At 41.9% G+C, this 19,434-nt stretch overlaps 1 protein-coding gene across 1 annotated transcript in view; it reads right to left on the bottom strand.

Moving 5' to 3' along the window:
- Nucleotides 1-19,434, bottom strand: part of IL1RL1 (interleukin 1 receptor like 1) — a 370,274-nt gene that overhangs the window by 188,369 nt on the left and 162,471 nt on the right. Inside the window, exon 4 of the mRNA XM_086933380.1 lies at nt 15,283-15,445. Coding sequence (XP_086789506.1) covers nt 15,283-15,445 — 163 coding nt within the window. The remainder of the gene's footprint in view (nt 1-15,282; nt 15,446-19,434) is intronic.

The raw sequence follows: 19,434 nt of genomic DNA, 5'->3' as shown, positions 1-19,434 counted from the left end.
TTAGAGGCCTTTCTACAGGACAGGTCAAACCACTTAGTTACCGAAGACCACAGTTTGCTGAACTTCAGTAACAGCCTGTTGACCTGTAAGCTCAACTGAACAAAAGAACTAGCACTCTAGCTATATGTGCTTGCTGGAATAAGGCAGTTAAACACCATGGGCAGATGCAATGAACATAAGTTACCCAAAGGGGTATTCATATCCGTAATTCACCAGGCCAGGCACAGACCCTGGGACTTAACTGTTTATGATTCTGAGGCCCGCTCCTGACTCCCCCTACTTTGGTAAACAAAAGTGTAGGCAGAAGGGATTATGATCGCTATAAATACTGGGAACAATTGATGCCCCGTCTACCTTGCCCAGCCATTTGCTTGTTACAAAAACATAATCTTTGATGGAGGAATAATTGCCCCTCTCAAAGATGGCACAGTTAGCCTTGCAGAATATGCCATTTGGATCCCTACGACTAACTGCTGGTAGTAGCATTAACCCATCTATGTCGTCCTCAAAAGTGTCTAAGCAAATTTCCTTATTTAAAGGCCCCCAATGCAAGAAAACCTCCAAAACTTCGAAAGAGCCTAATGCCTGAGAATATGCTGTAAACCAAAATGAAAGAGATCTCACCATAGGACTGAAAATAGGCATGCAGAATTCAAAGGCATGGTAATGGAAGTCAAATCCATGACATCTCACTTTGAGACCATGCAACACCAACTACATTCAATGGAGCAGCACACAGCAGAAGTGGGAAAGCCACGTTGACTTCCAACACAACTACAGAACAGTGGATTCTAAGGTGTAAAGTAACAGACCTAAAAGACTATACAGAGAGAGGCAATATCTGCATCTATGGCATTCCTGAATCCTTAGGAAAATGTATGATTAATTTCCTGAAAGACTGCATTCCAAAACTAATCGGGACACCATTCAACAAGCCCTTGGAATTCCAGAGACTATGCACAAGAAACCCATGAGGGCCAAAAAACAAAGGCCAGTGATAGCATGTCTACTTCGGCTTCAGCAGGCTGTGAGACAAATGAAAGGCCAATTCAACTACCGAGAACACCAAACACGTTGCACAGCTATTGATATGAGACTTCAAATGAGGGGAAAGGATTCCTTGCCCTACACCCTAAAGTGAAACTCAAAACATTAAATAGGGCATGCTTGACCTTGCTCTAAAGATAAGTACTGTAGACTGCAGCGCTTCAGAATTCTCCGACCTCAGTTCTGGACCTGGGTGCGGTCGAGGCGTGGGCGGGCACTGATGGGCTTGCCTCTGGCGCACCTCCGGCGTGCCAGGGTGCGGCCACGCAGCGGCCTTTATTTAAGGTGGGGAGGGAGGGAGGAGCAGCTGGGAGGCGGGATAGGGGCGACGAATGGACGGTGAGAGGGCGGGCCGCAGGGGAGCAGAAGCTAGAAAAGGGGGATCTGAAGAGAGAAAGTGGGGAAGGGGATACGGGACAGAAGAAAAAACGAGGGAAGAGCGAGTCAGAAACAGAACAGTAAACCACAGAAACACAGAACAAAGGCACAAAAAAACGAAGACACTATATCACTGGGGCAACAGAAGGGATCAAACTCATGGCGGAGCGGCAGATCCGGGGGGAGAGTCACAGGCAGACAGGTGGAGCTGTGCGGTAGGTGGGGAGCGACCTGGCACGCAAGCCACCAAGAGAGAAAGAGAGAATGCCACCTTGTAGTAGTGTCATTTAACGTTTTGATAATGTGGTCAAAATTTTATTTTAAAGTTTCAGAGTCGAGGAGAACCATAGACCTAATTATTTTTACTTGGAAGGTTGCCAAGAAAATCCAGTATGGATGAAATTGTGCTTAGAGCATAAAACATTGAGAGGCAAGACTTCACAATTATCCAGATTAAGGCAGTAACCTGATAACAGAGAAAAAATGTCAACCTGGTGGAGAAAAGGAGGAAGAGAAGTAGCCGGGTTAGACCAATATAAAAGGATATCATCCGCGTTTACAGACATTTTAACTTGATGTGGACCTAGTTGGAAACCAGTAATCTGAGCATCTAGTTAAAAATGGCTCTAATGACACTACAAATAATAAAGGTGATAGGGGACATCCCTGTCTTACCCCTCTAGGGAGAGAAAAGTAATGTGAAATGTTACCAATAGCAAAAATAGAAGCTTTAGGGCCTGAATATAGTAAGGAAATGAAAGAGATCAATTTGGGAGGAAAACCTATCCATTTTAAAGCATAAAACATGAAAACCCAGCCAATCCTATCAAATGCTTTTTCAGCATCTAAAGCTATAGCTGCAATAGGATACTCTAAAGATGAGGCCTTGCTAAGGACGTTAAAAAAGATTCTAGAATTATCAGAGGATAGCTGGCCCTTTACGAAGCCGGATTGCTCTGGTCCAATGAGATCAGGTAGGATAGGGTCAATGCATAGTGCCAAGTAATCCAGTGTTTTATATGGGGCAGGTAATCTTGCCACAGTGAAAAGGTCTTTTGTAGCCTTTTGACTGACATTTGCAACATTACTTTCTGCAGATCCTGCTTTTAAATGCTCTGCACTCTTCCTTATTGAGCATTGTAACCTATCTTGGGGTGACATAATTGTTTTAAAAGGAAGGATTAGGGCGATTTGGGAAGGCCTAATTTGCAGTTTATAAACTGCACAATTAATCTGCACTGTGAGGCCAGGAGAGAGATCTATAGTGCTACTGTAGTGGGTGGCAAAATGGGTGCTACAGCCCACTAGTAGCATTTAATTTACAAGCCCTCAGTACATATAGAAGCATATAGTACGGACTTATAATTAAATGAAATGTGCTGCTCAGGTGTATGACAGCTCATTTTAATGCAGAGCACAGTATTTTACTTTACTTTATTCCTAAAGCTAATAAAAACAGCTAAGGCAAAAATATGGGGAATACCACACAAAAGATGGTAGTTTCCAACAGTTGCTGAAAGGAACACTGTACAGAAAAAAAAATATTTATTAAGACATTTGTCCATAAAACAATCGAACCACACTACTAAAACTAATTTTACCTCAATCCATTACATACACTTTAATAACTTTCTATGTTTTTCAGACCTCTTAAAAATCGGTCTAGACTGATAGTAATATCAAAGAAATGCATAGTAGATAAAAGCTCTGCACCACTGTGTCTTGAAAGTATTCTATTTTTTCAAAATCCCATACGCGAAAATGTAAGACCAGTGGGAAGTCAATTAAAACATGAGAAATAGCCATTAAAAGGATATATACAACCCCCCCCTCTATCCTTAAATCTGAGAAATATGCCAGGGATCCCTATAATCAGGTTACAACCTAACGGTGATTTCAAAATGTCTTGATGAAAAGATGGATCCAGTAAATAGTGGATGTATGGGAAAAAACTGGGTTACCCAAGGTTTGTCCAGTTAATCTGATGGGAGGTTTGTGAGACAAAATATCTTTATCATGAAAAATAGACACAGGTAACATTTCATTGCACAGTAATCTGTACAAGAGAAAAGGGTCCCTGCATACAATAGCCCGGGAAAAATAAATAATACTAATTAACTGTATTGCTATATTTCAAGAGAGCCTTGCCCTACATGCGTTCACTATGTTGCACTTCAAGCCAGAAGACTTCAGATATTTTGCACAGGTTGTCAAGTGAGAAGAGCTTATGTAGACATTTTAAAAAGCAAATCCCTGACAAATGCCACCATGACAGCAAATTTAATTTGAAAAAGATACTTTGGCCCTCATTACAATGAAAGTCGGAATGCCTCAGACCACAGGTCAGAGGCTTTCCAAGTCTCATCGTGGTTTCAGTTTCGACAGTCGCATTCGGACGCAGGCAGTCAAAAGTGAAACTGGACGGTCAGTCCATCTGGATTCCGACTGGCTCAAGGAGCTCATCGGCCAGTCAGAGACCAGCACGTAATCCCTATGGACGGTGTTTCTGATATAGGGATTACGATGTTGGTTTCCAATAGGCTTTCCTTTTTGGGCTTTCCGATATATAAAGCCTGTCAGAAAGCGACATTGGGAGACCCTAGCAGAGCCCCCTTCACCCTGCAGCCTCTAGTTGGAGTGGATGGGTCACCTATGGTGCGCCCCTGTTAATCCATGCACCGGTTTGCAGGCACACCATTCTCCCATTTGTCTATAGGAACTTGTGCTACTGCCGGTTTATGGCCAAAGCGCAAGTTCCCATAGATAAATGGGAGTAAGTGACAGCACCATGTGCGGTCACATTATAATTGTGGTGTCGGGCCCGCCGACTGGAGGTCAGTTGGTCCCAAGACTGCAACGGTTTCGTCCGCCCAACATCGTAATTAGGCTCTTTGTGTCATTGACCCTCTTGGGAGGTGAAGTATTCACTTTAAGTACTGAATGTTAAATATTATTATTTCCCCAACAAAATATTTCTGATTTGTAATTTGTCATCACTATAATCCTACATAAAAGGGCCTTTAGAAACAGGGCAAGTGACAACTCACATAAATGTGATTACATTTTACCAAGGAACTTGTTTGTAAAAGTGCTTTAGATTTTATGGTGTGTACATGATATGCCAATGCAAATTTGAGGAAAAATGCAACCCCAGATATTTATAAGATTTAACATCCTCCATCCTGATCAAAGAACCAAAAATAATTCTACTTTCAATAGCCAGACACTGCATTAAGCTTCTCCTGAACCCTACTTGCAGTGTATTCTAACATTACAATGTGGTCTGCATAAATGATACAAGCAATATTTTTTGATCCAATATTAGGAGGAAAAGGGTTTAAATTGTTCATGGCCTGCATATCCTACACGTATAGACCAAAAAGGGGAGGTTCAAAAGCACACCCTTGATGTAAACCATTATGTATATTAGTATTTTGTTTTAAAAAGACAGCCAGGGGAATGTAATTCACTCAAACTAAATAGGTTGTATGTAAAGCTTGAATTAACTTAAAAAAAGACCCACTGTGCACTTCATATTGACCATTTATTCCATAGCAGCCCCTTGTTAACATGATAAAAGGGCATGCAAAAGTCAGCCTTACAACAGCACAGCATCTGATTTGTATCTAAAGACTTCTTGTGAGTCCATACGAGCAAAGCACTGGCTAGTTATAGAATGGCCTGCCTGAAAGCCCTCCTGCTCTGATGGTAATACCTTATTATAAACAATCCATTCCTCTAGGGAAATTAACAAAATGTCAGAAATATATTAAAGACTAAACCTGTAATGTGCGGGGATGCTCCCAGGAATGGTTACATTATAGAGTCCCTCCATGATTTGGAGATAATGCAAGTCTTGGCTCTCTATTAAAAAAGATAGCTGGAAATTTCCTGCCCACCAATCAATATTTGATTTCTTGAATATTATCTGGGTCGACAGTGCTACTTAATTTAAATGATGTTATGGTATCCTTTATCCCTTTTGCTAAATATAAATCTATTTTTTTACTGTCTGCAATGTGCTGGTTTTCGATCGCTTTTCGGAAGAGGAGGCGGGATAAATAAATAGTTTACACGAGGGACTCATTCTTCTTCATCAATCACATATGGTAGAGTTAAAGCATTTGTATGAAACATTTTATTCACCAAAACGCACAATTGTTTTGATTTTCCAGCTGAATTACTTACACCATTTTATTTCAGCATTTATTACAAAAAGTATCTTTTTTTAATATTAATGACACTATTATACTTCCTTTAGCATATTTGTACTTTTTTAAGTTAACATCTCTAGCACCTCTTCTACATAAATATTGCACTTTAAAAATGTACTTTTTTGTTCTCGACATTCATAATCAAACCAGTGCTGGGACTTGGCACGCCGTTGATAATTGTCTGGCTCAGTGGTCGCATTTGTTGTTCTTTGTAACCATGTATCTGTTAAAGAGGCCAAGCATAATAATGTATCTAAAAATACAGATACATCTGAGCATAAATTGGTTGTCGATTGAAACTCAGCAAGTAATTGTAATTGCCTTGGGTTCAGGCAAATTTTTTGTCTTCTGGGATGATCCATATTGAACAGCAATAACTTATCTTTTGACAATGCTCCCTTTGGTAATACCCAATGATTACTTTGCTTGTATCTCAAAACAATGAAATCACAAATATAACTGAAATCACCAAAAGGAACAAAAACATAATCAATTGTGCAGTGATGGGAGCCAAAACGAAATGTTTGTAGTACTGGGAAATTCAAAGGAAAATGACAATTTAAGCTAACAAGACAGTTCCTTGCTAGCCAGTTACACATATAGGCTGATTTCGTAGAAGAGTGCACAGCCGGAAACGTTGCAGGGGATATTGTGACAGTTAAGGTGATCATTTAAGAGGTCTTTTGATTTTGTAGGAATAATTTCTATATTGAACTCTTCAGTTGTAATCAAGGAAGAGTCAGAACATTCTAATCATAGATTAGTAATTATAACTTCAAAATTGTCCAAAAAAGTCAATGAAGTTGGATTTCATCTCCTTATTTAAATAGTTATTCACTAAAATGTAAGTTGCAGTTCGCTCTGTATCTGCAACTTTAATTTTAGCAGTTACTTGAATTCAATCGGCCGCCCTATATGGGGGAGAACTATGGCGACACGTAGTCAGAGACTCCTTTTCAATTCAGGACAATAGCTTTGTTAGGCAACTCCTAGCAGTTCCAGGCTGTACTCCCCTTATTCCTCTTTTTTGGGACCTAAATCTACGACGCTCCGATGACCATGCTTACCTACGCCCGCTACTTTTTTGGGTCCGTCTTTGGTCCACTGAGGAACTAGTGGACCACAGATTAGCTCTCAAAGAAATTTTACAAATAAAAAATACTGTGAGAATAAGTTGGTTATTGCACATTGAAAAATGGCTCCTAAAACAAGGTTTAAACAGCTTTTGGACAGACCCCGATTCTTTGAACTCTAGTTCAAAAAAGCTACTAAAGGCACGATATTGGGAACATATTCTCAGTTACCCACTCCATAACTCTAAAATTGGGAAACTGACCCTCAAATTCTTTGATGTCAAAAGCGAATGTAAATTTGAATGTTTTATGGATGAAATTTTACCTTCAATGGCAAAATCAGTGTATTTAAAGTACCGCTACGGGATTTTACAATTAAAATCCAGAACTTCTAAATGGGCGAGTAGATCAGAGTCAACGAACAATAATAATTCTGACCACTTTGAACTTTGTGATATGAGCATTAGAGAAGACGAGGCTCACGTGATATTTATATGCCCGGCGTACCTGGAAGCTAGGAAAAAGTGGATCAAACCCATCTGCCTTCTCCTAGGCTTTAGGAAAATTACAGATGGCGAAAGAGTATTTTAAGGTGATACTTCTCAGACTATAGTATTTAGTTTGAGTAGGTTCCTTCTTGCAGTTGCGATAGTGAGGAAGAAAAACGGACTCAAAATGTAATAACATTTAGTTTTGTGACAACTGTGAGCTCAATGAAATAAAATGCATGTGTATTATAGTACCCCACCTAATCTAGCCTGAACCCTCCTTTGTAACATGTTCCCTGATGCTTCCATAACTATTTTTAGTGTTTTTACATATACAATGTATTAACCTTTACTTTCATGTAAATATAAATTCTTCTTTTTGATGTCTTGAATTTTAATCGAGTGCAAACCTGGTCCCCTGGGCTATCCCTTTGTTTTGGCATATTCTAACGGCCCAGTAATACTGTGTATTTCAATTATCCTTGCTCAGATTTCTAGCACCTGATGTACTAGCACTTGATGTATATATTAATACTTTTAATGAATTGTATTCTTTTATGGTTATTTTAACCGAAATAAAGATTTAATGAAAGAATTCACTCTGTGGCCAGATCTACTTTCTTAAGTAACCAAATATATTTTTGTATAGCAGATTAAGCAAACCTCCAGATAGTCTCCTCCTCTAGTCTGCCCTTGCTTGCACAAGAACACAAAGCCATCCATATTCGGTTTCTGTCGCAACCTAGTCATTTGCAAGAATATGATGTGTTGGTCCATAAGTAGACCACTAATTCAGGGGTTTGTTTAAACAAACAGAGAAGGCTTGATCTATTTAGTCTTCAACGTTTATTCCTTTGTTTTGCCTTTGCAATTAATATCAAAATAAAGTGTATTTTTTAAAATATTGAGGCTTTATCTCTTTGTCCAATATGGATTTAGTAGGCTATTTGCTTTAGCAGAGGGCATCAACTTTGTGACTGACGTACTTTGCACAGCAAGGACCTTTCAGACTTTTTTTAACTGAGTTTTTTATATAGCGCAAACTTGACCCAGTATCGGGTATCAGAGAGCTTTACATAGCACCAGTTGAGTTACATGAGGACACATTAATTTTTGTTAGGCACGTGGAGATTAAGTAATTTGCCCAGAATCACAGGATGTTCAGTGTCATTGTCGTGATTCAAACCCGGTTCCCCCGATTCGAGGTCACCCGCCCTAGTCGTTAGGCCAACTCCTCTCCCTTTTCAGATTCTATAAGAATTATTAGATTATCTTCCATCGTTCTTTACCCCACTTGGAGATGTTTGATTGTGCCTATTGACATATATATTTTTTGTACAAATAATTCACATTTTTCACTCTTTTCCAGTGCACATTTAATTTATTCTTCTTGTCTTAAGTGCTAACAAAAGCTGCTTCCTATTCTCTCTTTAAATTGATTGCACTGCGAAAACAGTTTTATACAGCCAATATTTTGGCGTGTTGGGACAAAATATTGAATAAAGAATAAGAATATCGGAATGCCAAAAATATCGTGGACAGGATTATTGAAGAAAAGAATATTGTTTTAAGAATTGTTTTGAATATTTTTGTAAAAAAATATTGTTTTAGAAAATATCATTGTACATAATATCATTTGTAAGAATTATTTCATGTGATTTATTTTTTTGTCATTTGTTTGATTTTTCGGACCTAATTACAATAGTGGTCTGACCGCACCAATCTGCTGGATTCGACTCAGCATGGTTTTCAATCATACCACTCTACAGAATCTGCATTGATTGTAGTGGCTGGGGAGATCCGAGGAATAGTGGACAGAGGGGCAAAGCAGTCCTCATACTATTAGGCCTGGCAGCAGCTTTTGACACCTTGAACCACATGGTGTTAGTGCAGCGGCTGCAGGAGGTAGGGATCCAGAGTTCAGCTTTATCCTTCCTCTCATCGGGGGTTCCTCAGGGATCTGCTCTATCACCAACGATGTTCAACATCTATGTTATTCCCCTGGCCAGACTTATTAGGAAGCATGGTTTTGCCCTTGTGTCTTATGCAGATGATTCCCAATGTATAATCTTGATAGCTAAACAGCCTGAAGACACAGCTATCATGTTTCATGCGTGCCTTGCTGAGTTTATGACCTGGATGCACCATAGCTTCCTAAAATTAAATACTGACAAGACGGAGGTCATTGAATTTGGTCAGGGGTGATCCCTGTGGAATGACTCCTGGTGGCCAGTGGGAGCAGGAGAGTGCCCCAGCCATGTATCCAAGGTCAGAAACCTTGGGAGATGTTGGAAAAAAGGCAGATTGATGAGGGGAGAGGGACACTGCTTGCTGTCTATCCAATAGAAAGGACTGGAGCCACCTCAAAGCACAACCCGCCACCCCTACCTCTCTCAGCCTTCTCAACAGGGTTCCATGGTTGACGGTATCAAAGGCAGCAGACAGGTCAAGCAGAATAAGCACAGCTGCCTGACCCCTGTCTGCCCACATCGGAAGCTTGTCCATCATGGTCACCAAGGCCGTCTCGGTGCCAAAGGCAGGCCGAAAGCCAAACTGAACCTCCTCCAGTACTTTATGCTGTTCCAAATGCTTAAAAAAAAGAGTGCTGCTACCCACTCGTTCCACAATTTTGGCCGGGAAAGGCGGAAGAGAGATGGGCCTATAGTTCTTAGGGCACGCAGGGTCAGGAGAGGGCATCTTAGCAGAGGTGTCACCAGTGCTTGTTTCCATTGGGACGGAACCATCACGTTAGAAAGAGATTGATTACAGGCCAAGTGGAGTGTGGAAAACAACTCAGCCTCAAACCAGCCGCGGCCCGTGGAGGGAGTTGCGGTGGGGCGAAAGGTGGGGTGGGGTAGGGGTAGAGTCGGGGATGCTAAAAACCGGAGTATGGATAATTGGAGGTAAGTAAACAATTCAATTAATAAAATGAATTTCGTAGCGCGGGCTGCATCGCATTTGGCGATGCAGGGCACGCTACGAAATTGGTTTTATTAATTAAATTCCGCCTTTCGACCCAGCGCAACTCCCTCCACGGGCAGCAGCTGCCTCAAACTCTATGTATTGTATGTATGTATGTGTATATATCTATACTACTATTATAAAGGAATAACTTTGAACCTTTGAGGCGGGTAAACTCGGGAACCACAGCGCCAATCCACACACCCGATACATCGTTGTAATCGTCAGGGTGTGCAGATGGACATAGGCTATATAAAGTTACAAAATATACGTTATATAAAAAATTTAGTGAAAAAAAGTAGTCCCATGGAAGAAGCGCCGTCCGCGACCTGCGTGCTGACTTCAGGAGCGCGGGGAGGAGCGGCGTCCAGGAGCGCGAGGAGGAGCGGCAGACATGGCGCAGGAAGGAGCAGCGGACAAGCGGTGAGGAGCGGTGAGGAGCGGCGGACAGGCGGTGAGGAGCGGCGTACAGGCGGGGAGGAGCGGTGACGAGCGACGAGGAGGGGCGGAGCGGTGAACTGAGGAGCGTGGTGAACTGAGGAGCATGGGGGAGGAGCGGCGGCTGAGGTAAGGCTCCGGGGGACCCACGGACAATGTCGGGGCTGGCGGGTGTCGGGGCAGGCGGGGGACGGGGCAGGCTGGGGACGGGGCGGGCGGGGGCCCTAAACACTCATGGCGGGGGACGGGGCAGGTGGGGGCCGGGGCGGGCGCGGGCCCTGAACACTCATTTGGGGACGTCTGCTATGTCAGGGCAGACGGGGGTCGGGGAAGCCTGATTGCTCCCGGACAAGGCTGCTAATATATATATATATGTATGTATGTCTGTATATATATTTTTTTTTTCCATATGTGTCATTCCCACTTGCAGACCATGGATGCCCAATTTGCACACTGTGGTACAAAAGTTGGTGGTAATGGACGGAGCACCTGAACCAATCAATCACTCACACCCAGTCAAAAGATCTGGGTTTAATCCATCACCGTTCTTTAGCCCACTCTGCCACCCAGTTCAGACATGGCTATATGCAAATCAGTCTGATCCTGTGCCTCATGGGAACAGTCCAGCCCGAACTGCCAAGCCATGCCTTCCCTGGACCGGAAACAAGCTTCCGAGGACCGGTTTCTGGCATTCCAGCTGCCTTCAGCCCGGCTTGCTTGAATCCAGTGGCAAAGTGAGCAAGGGGCTCACGTCTGAGCATACCCTGCCACACTTATGGCGGCCAAAAGCGGTACAAAAGGAGGTGGTAATGGACAGAGCATTTGAACCAATCAAACACTCACACCCAGTCAAAAGATGTGGGTTTAATCCATCACCGTTCTCTAGCCCAGTCTGCCACCCCAGTTCAGACATGGCTATATGCAAATCAGTCTGACCCTGTACCTCATGGGAACAGTCCAGCCCGAACTGCCAAGCCATGCCTTCCCTGGACCGGAAACAAGCTTCCGAGGACCGGTTTCTGGCATTCCAGCTGTCTTCAGCCCGCCTTACTTGAATCCAGTGGCAAAGTGAGCAAGGGACTCACTTCTGAGCATACCCTGCCACACTTATGGCGGCCAAAAGTGGTAGAAAAGGGGGTGGTAATGGACGGAGCATCTGAACCAATCAAACACTCACACCCAGTCAAAAGATCTGGGTTTAATCCATCACCGTTCTTTAGCCCACTCTGCCACCCCAGTTCAGACATGGCTATATGCAAATCAGTCTGACCATGTGCCTCATGGGAACAGTCCAGCCCGAACTGCCAAGCCATGCCTTCCCTGGACCGGAAACAAGCTTCCGCGGACCGGTTTCAGGCATTCCAGCTGTCTTCAGCCCAGCTTGCTTGAATCCAGTGGCAAAGTGAGCAAGGGACTCAAGTCTGAGCATACCCTGCCACACTTATGGCGGCCAAAAGCGGTACAAAAGGGGGTGGTAATGGACGGAGCATCTGAACCAATCAAACACTCACACCCAGTCAAAAGATCTGGGTTTAATCCATCACCGTTCTTTAGCCCACTCTGCCACCCCAGTTCAGACATGGCTATATGCAAATCAGTCTGACCCTGTACCTCATGGGAACAGTCCAGCCCGAACTGCCAAGCCATGCCTTCCCGGACCGGAAACAAGCTTACGAGGACCGGTTTCTGGCATTCCAGCCGTCTTCAGCCCGGCTTACTTGATTCCAGTGGCAAAGTGAGCAAGGGACTCACTTCTGAGCATACCCTGCCACACTTATGGCGGCCAAAAGCGGTAGAAAAGGGGGTAGTAATGGACGGAGCATCTGAACCAATCAAACACTCACACCCAGTCAAAAGATCTGGGTTTAATCCATCACCGTTCTTTAGCCCACTCTGCCACCCCAGTTCAGACATGGCTATATGCAAATCAGTCTGACCATGTGCCTCATGGGAACAGTCCAGCCCCAACTGCCAAGCCATGCCTTCCCTGGACCGGAAACAAGCTTCCGAGGACCGATTTCTGGCATTCCAGCTGTCTTCAGCCCGGCTTGCTTGAATCCAGTGGCAAAGTGAGCAAGGGACTCACGTCTGAGCATACCCTGCCACACTTATGGCGGCCAAAAGCGGTACAAAAGGGGGTGGTAATGGATGGAGCATCTGAACCAATCAAACACTCACACCCTGTCAAAAGATCTGGGTTTAATTCATCACCGTTCTTTAGCCCACTCTGCCACCCCAGTTCAGACATGGCTATATGCAAATCAGTCTGACCCTGTGCCTCATGGGAACAGTCCAGCCTGAACTGCCAAGCCATGCCTTCCCTGGACCGGAAACAAGCTTCCGAGGACCAGTTTCTGGCATTCCAGCCGTCTTCAGCCCGGCTTGCTTGAATCCAGTGGCAAAGTGAGCAAGGGACTCACGTCTGAGCATACCCTGCCACACTTGTCAATTTGCACACTGACACCCCGCCCCAACTAGGACACTAACATAAATCCCAAAGGGGAAGATGTCCCATGGAATCAGCTTATCCTTTGGAAATCAAGACCTATTCTTTGGGATCACAATTAGGTCACAAACCATTGATACATACATTTCAGACTTTTGAAGAGGAAAGGGATGCCTATTTCACACCAACTCATATTTACTATACAGAATGGGTTGCACGTGCCCTTTTATGAGCCTGAAAGACTTTTCTGAGTCTTACAAAAGGAGGTTGTACATTGTTCAAAGCGCTTCTGTGGGTGTAAAACCCTATGGTTTTTTCAAAAGGGCTCCAAAATGGTTTTGTACAACTGGTCTGGGTGCTTTGTTAAATTAGTAACACTTTTGTAGGTTGACTTATTCCCCCTCCCATGATTGGTGTATCGCTAGTGTTAGTTTAATCACTTCTTACACTTCCACAAAAGAAATGTCGGTCTGGTATTTATTTTAATTATTTTTTGGAATAATCTTTACATTCATGTGTAAAAACTGTCCTTGCTGATCCCTCATTTTTTTTTACATATTTCACACCTTGACTAGCTTTGGTTTTATAGGCCACAAACATGCTTGCTGTGTCTCCAAGCTCATATTATACATGTTATTCATGCTGCACCCCACCTAATGGCTGTTTAGTTAGTATAGCTTTTCACCTGCTTTTGCATTTCTCAAGGGCTCAGTTGGAGGACTTCAAAGTGTTTTTCAGTGTCTCTTGACTAACCTTATTCTACTTTGTATTTCATTCAAGCACTTTAGCAATCCTACGCACGGTGTGTAGCGAAATTCTGTCATGAGTTTTTTAAACAATAGTACTCTATTAATTTGCTAAACTTATTTCTTATAATGTATCCCTAAATGCTAGTTCATCTTATTTCCATAGTCTATAAGGTCTATCCATCTAAGTAATAGCTGTGTTGATAAAATTGATGTGGCATAATCCAATTAAATTTGGAATACATTGCCATGCTGTCAGTAGTTATGGGCACACTTAATGTTGTCTGAACTAGAATAGTCTATGAACACAATAGCGTAAAAAGTTAAAATATATTTCCCTTGAGAGACTGCCTTCCAGATATTGTCAACATCAAGATCTGATATTGCCTTGTGAAACAATTATTTAGATGGGTGAGCTATTGTAGGGAGCATAGTACTTCTGTTTGACTTGTCAACCTTTGAGCTCCTTTGTTACATTGAGGTCCCTGCACTTTCCACCTGCCACCAAAACAGTATTCATCTTAGAAAAGCTGGCTTGAAGGAAGCAAGAATTCTCAAATAATTGTATATATTGCATAAGGCACAACCTGAAATATATAGTTAGTTCTGTCCCATTTATAGTCTCCCTGATCCCATGCACCAGGTCTTGTTTAAATCTAATGATCTAGATCAAAGCAAAACCTACTCAGGGGCTCAGAAAGATCAAGACCCATATCAATATGGGTATGAAGAGCTGAAACAGTAAGATTTTGAACTGAAGAGGATTCATCCCCTTGTGAAAAGATGGGTCTTTTGTAGCAGGGGACGTCTACTAACGCTGACCTGGCCATGAAAGCCTGACACCAAATACCAACAGTGATGTCCTGCTCCTTTCCAGGGATCTGAGAATGACATGTGTCACTATAGCATAATTTGTCAAATCATTTATATAAGGCCTTTATAATCTTTTCCAGGGTTCAAATCAAGGGTATTAAAACCTTAATTATTTAGCAACGGAGCACACACACTGTTGCAGGAAGTAGCTAAGAGTGCTAACGCTCTTGACAAGCACTTACAACACATTGTTGACAATCCCAATGCCAATGAAAATACATCAAGGGTAAAATACAAATGTTTTCTTGTTATTAACCCTAGTATGCCATACAAGCATGCCAATTAGGGATAAGCCAATGTTACCATATTTTAAGGAGTGAGCCCTCACACTTCAGCACTGTTTAAAAGCTGTGAAGTACACAGATTCCTAAGACCAACAAAAACAGGATTAGAAAAATTTAAGAGGAGTAAGGCAAAACATTCGGGGGGAAACCACCCTAAGGCTGAGAGGTCTAACAAGAGTTTATTTTAGTTGCATGATCCCTCACACTGATGAGCAGCTACTCAGATTTTCAAAAAATATAAGTATGTACATAATGTTTCAAGGAAAAGGAATGGCTGAGTGAGAAGGAGACATAAAAGTAAAGACCTGGGCAGTTTTTGATCTACAATATTTACCTTCAACCTGTAGACGTCTGGACTGTGTTACATTGAATTCTCTTCCGTCATGGTCATGAGTAAATTGACAAGTATAGATGCCTTTGTCCTGCTTGGTGAGGTCTTTTACAACAAGGTCTGTCCTTTTCATGAAATATTTGTGCCCTTGGATAGGATGGCAGTCCTGGAAGACAAAGGAGGAATTGTTGTCTGCTTACAGGATTTTGTGTTGCTTCCTTTGGATGACATCAATGCCTAATTAGAAAATGTGGAAACATACAAATAAAGACAAGAGACTAAAGTTTTTCTTTGGCGCCTCCGGGTCGTACTGCCAAATCCCATGGACGCCTTATAGCAAATTTGTCTACTTTATTCAAACTCATGCCTCTTTCTCCCACCCTACAATTCCTGTCTTTTTATCTCAATTTTGAAGGTTGTTTGTCTTCCCTGCTCTTCTCCATTTGCCACTATTTTCCTGCCTTTCTCTTTCGTCCTTCTCTGTCTTTCTCACTTTTGCTCTATGTGGTAAAAGAGAAATGATGAGAAATGAGTCCTGATCTTAACAAATTAATACTGGCACTACCTCCAACCATGGGTTCAAATTGAGCACAGCACATCTTTCGGTCTATGCAGATGATCTACATAAGCTCTCACATACATATCAGCTCTCTATAGCTGTCATATGACATGGAGTGGTGTTCATGAAGGGATACCGTCACTCTGGGACCAAAATAATGGGGTCTGCAAACTCCAGCCCTGATAACTTCAAGATCAGAGACATCAGGCCTGAAGCCTTGTATGGAGCTGAGGATGGTGTAGTGATATCGACTAGAATAAAAGATTCTGGCACTGCAGAATGTGGAACTCATAATGAGGCCCTTTTTACTGTAGTGAAGCTTTTATCCACGTTGGTCTCACTGCCTAACTGTGGAGAAGAAACTGTTTTTGCTGCCCTGGTTATTTATGTGAAAAATAGGCAGATGTTTTACACTTGTGGTAATGTAAGCGTGTATCATATCTCAAATAGTGCTGCATTTTGAATATTGCATCACAAATTACAATCTCCATTGGTTTAAGGAGTGATTTGACTGAAGGATAGCAGTAAGAATAAAACAAGTAAATTCAAAAGCCAAAACAGATATATATTCTTGCACGTATGCCGGCTGCACACAGAGATAGGGATTGAGTAAGTCAAGTACTGAATAAGATGTCACTGCCTGTGCTATCAAGTGAAGAGACCTACTGTGTTGGTGCCACGACAGCAGGTAATTTCGTCCCTTCATACTTTTGTTCAAGATTCCTGGCGTCCAGTAAACTTAATATTGCACATTATGATGTCAGTCAGTCAGTCATAATAACTTTATTTCGGCACTACATGTGGCATAAAAAGTATTTTAAAACCATCAATCAATTACATTTCTAAATCATTTAAAAATACTAAGACACTTACAAAGATATTAAAATCGTACAAAAATTAAATCTCTCCAATAAGATATTAATTCATTTACATTACTCCTCTCTCTGTATGCGCATGCTCTCCTCCATATAAAAATAATGTCCACCTTCTGAAGGCAGGCAGAAAAAGAGGATGCACAGTGGCAGACAAAAGGGTATGACAATAGTTGAAGATAATACAGCACTGAATGACATTGACTAAGATGTAATTGTATCTTAAATCAGGCAATAAATCATCCGGTAACCGCACGCTATTGCTACTTTGTCAGTCATTGATTCCTGGTGCTTGCTGTCTCCCATTGTCAATTTAACCTTTAGAAAAGCGTACATCTTTTTACAGTACCAGTAGTAGATAGATAACATGTATTGTAAAATATTGACAATTATTGATTCATTCAATAATAAAACACAAATAAGATAATAAAATCAGCGTGCTTAAAATCGTAAAAATGTTGATTCATCCAGTGAAAAAGTAATAATTTAAAATAAGCAAATAAGCCACGCTTGGGAACAATTCATCATTGCGCAGCTTCCAATTTTCAGAACGTTTTGCATTGTTGGTCAAGAGGAACAGCCTACTATGTTTGGATCAGTTATAACTATTAGAGGGTCGTTGGCAAGATAAATACGACAAGCTATTGAAAGGGCCTCAGTATTACTGACGTATCTGTCGGAAGCGTGACGCAACTCCAGCAATGTTCTTATCCATGTGAAAGGGCCTGTGTCACCCTTATTCCTGCCTTGAGGCAGGCATAAGGTTTGACACATTGGTGTCTTAGAAGTGGCGCAACGGAAACTCATAGATTTCACTGCGCCACTCCGACAACCCTTTCTTGCAGGGGAGCAAATAAGAACTTAACGATATGTACCAACTTTTAGCTGATTGAGTGAGTATCCAATCAACTTTTTCTTTTCATCATACAGGAGAAATGCAGAATATGTGCCACTTGGACTCAATTATAGTTGTGAAGTCTCCATTTGATGTTATGAAACGGATCAATTCATGGCGGTATGGCAGTAAAAGGGATCCTTCTAGTGACTTTTTGTGGTTCATGATGATATTTTGTTTTCATTTAGTTTTGTCTCACCTGATATAGTCCGTCATCTGGCATTCGGAGAATGCAATTTGAAATACAGTCACACCATCGAAAACTCGTTTATTAAAAGTTAATTTACATAGCTGTGCATTCCAGATGAAGACCAGCCATCTAAAACACGTGCAACACGTTTCAAACTATTGTTCTGCCAGGTAAGTGGTACACATTTTTCTGGTAGTTGTTTAAAGAGTGTAGGTTAGTTATCTTCATCATTCCACTGCCTCTGTTTTTGTCTGGTTATATTTGTGAATAATACCAGTTTTTCAGTTGTGATACAATCTTCAACAGACCAACTGTCATTGTATGTCTGGTTGTGATAAAATGGCAGCAGGTTGTGTGTGTAGTAGTTATTGCTTTGTAGCGCCTTGAGACCCTCACGGGTGAGTAGCACGCTACATAAATCCCCAATTGATTTGATTGATTGCTGTGAAAGGCATAACGTTTATGCTAGTGGGATATAGTGATAGCCCTCTACTAGGTATACAAATTCTCACACAGTAATTCATACCTTAGGAAAACAAGGGTGGAAAGACCTGTGAATTCGAGAATATCAGATGTGTAGGCCTATGTGGGTTTACTGTATATTTTGTGGGGGGGAAGTGGGAATAGAATGGCTTAAGGATGTGGCATTTCTTATTACGCAAAGAGCCTCATTTAGTTATTTGAAATGAAACGATAATCCTCAATTTATTTATGCAAACTCCAAATACACTAGTTATTTTTTTTCTCACAATACTGCCAATATGGTGAAGAAATGTTGCTCCCTCCAGAAGCTGGACGGTTTGAGTTCCCTTCAAAAGGCAAATGAGATTCTAAGCCTTCTCTTTCTCATTCTAGAGCTTAACATTGATGTCTGTCATTCTTAACACAGAACAGTTGGTTCATTCGGTTGTGCATGGGGTATTAATATCTACTATTTCTGCTCTCTACTGATGAAGTAATTAACCAAGAAACACATGTCTAGAGAGAACAACACTGTCTGCACCACTTTTGGTGAAAAAATCAAAGCAATTTTGAAGTAAGCGGACTGCATGTACCGGAATGCTATGAGGCGAACTGTGCATGGGATGAGAGGCAGTGTGCTCCCTCCCCCCTTGTGTTTAAAAGGCTCCCTTGAGCCAAGAAGCTAACTAGTTCACCTGGGATGCACCTGTGTGCCTGTGGAGTGGTGCTGTGACCTGTGAAGACTTGGGCAGTTTTTCAGCAATCCCCGGTAACTTTCTCTGCTCTCAACTACTTCTGCTCTCTACTGGTGAAGGGTGAAACCCAGAAACACATGTCTAGAGGTAACAGCACTAACTGCACCAACTTTGGTGAAAAACTACAGCATTTTTTAAGTAAGCGTACTGCATTCACCAGAATGCAATGGGGTGAATGTTGATGAGACAAGAGGCAGTGTGCTCCCTCTTCCCTTGTGATGCGGTTGCCAGTAGGTACTTATAGTTATGGCTTAGTTTTTGTAGGAAGCACATTTTTTGTTTTGCAAATAACTTTGGCACCCTGTGACAAATCTTCACAAATTCTTCAAAATTAGTACAATGCTCAGTTCAGCCATTGTTTTCAAAGTTTTCAGGTGAATAATTAAGAGGGGGCCAAGAAAAAGTGGTGGTCCCCAAACACG

Source organism: Lissotriton vulgaris, chromosome 8 (genome assembly GCF_964263255.1).
Source record: "Lissotriton vulgaris chromosome 8, aLisVul1.2, whole genome shotgun sequence".
Taxonomy (NCBI): domain Eukaryota; kingdom Metazoa; phylum Chordata; class Amphibia; order Caudata; family Salamandridae; genus Lissotriton; species Lissotriton vulgaris.
Note: the sequence above shows the minus strand (reverse complement) of the source record. Positions and strands in the feature narration are given on the sequence as shown.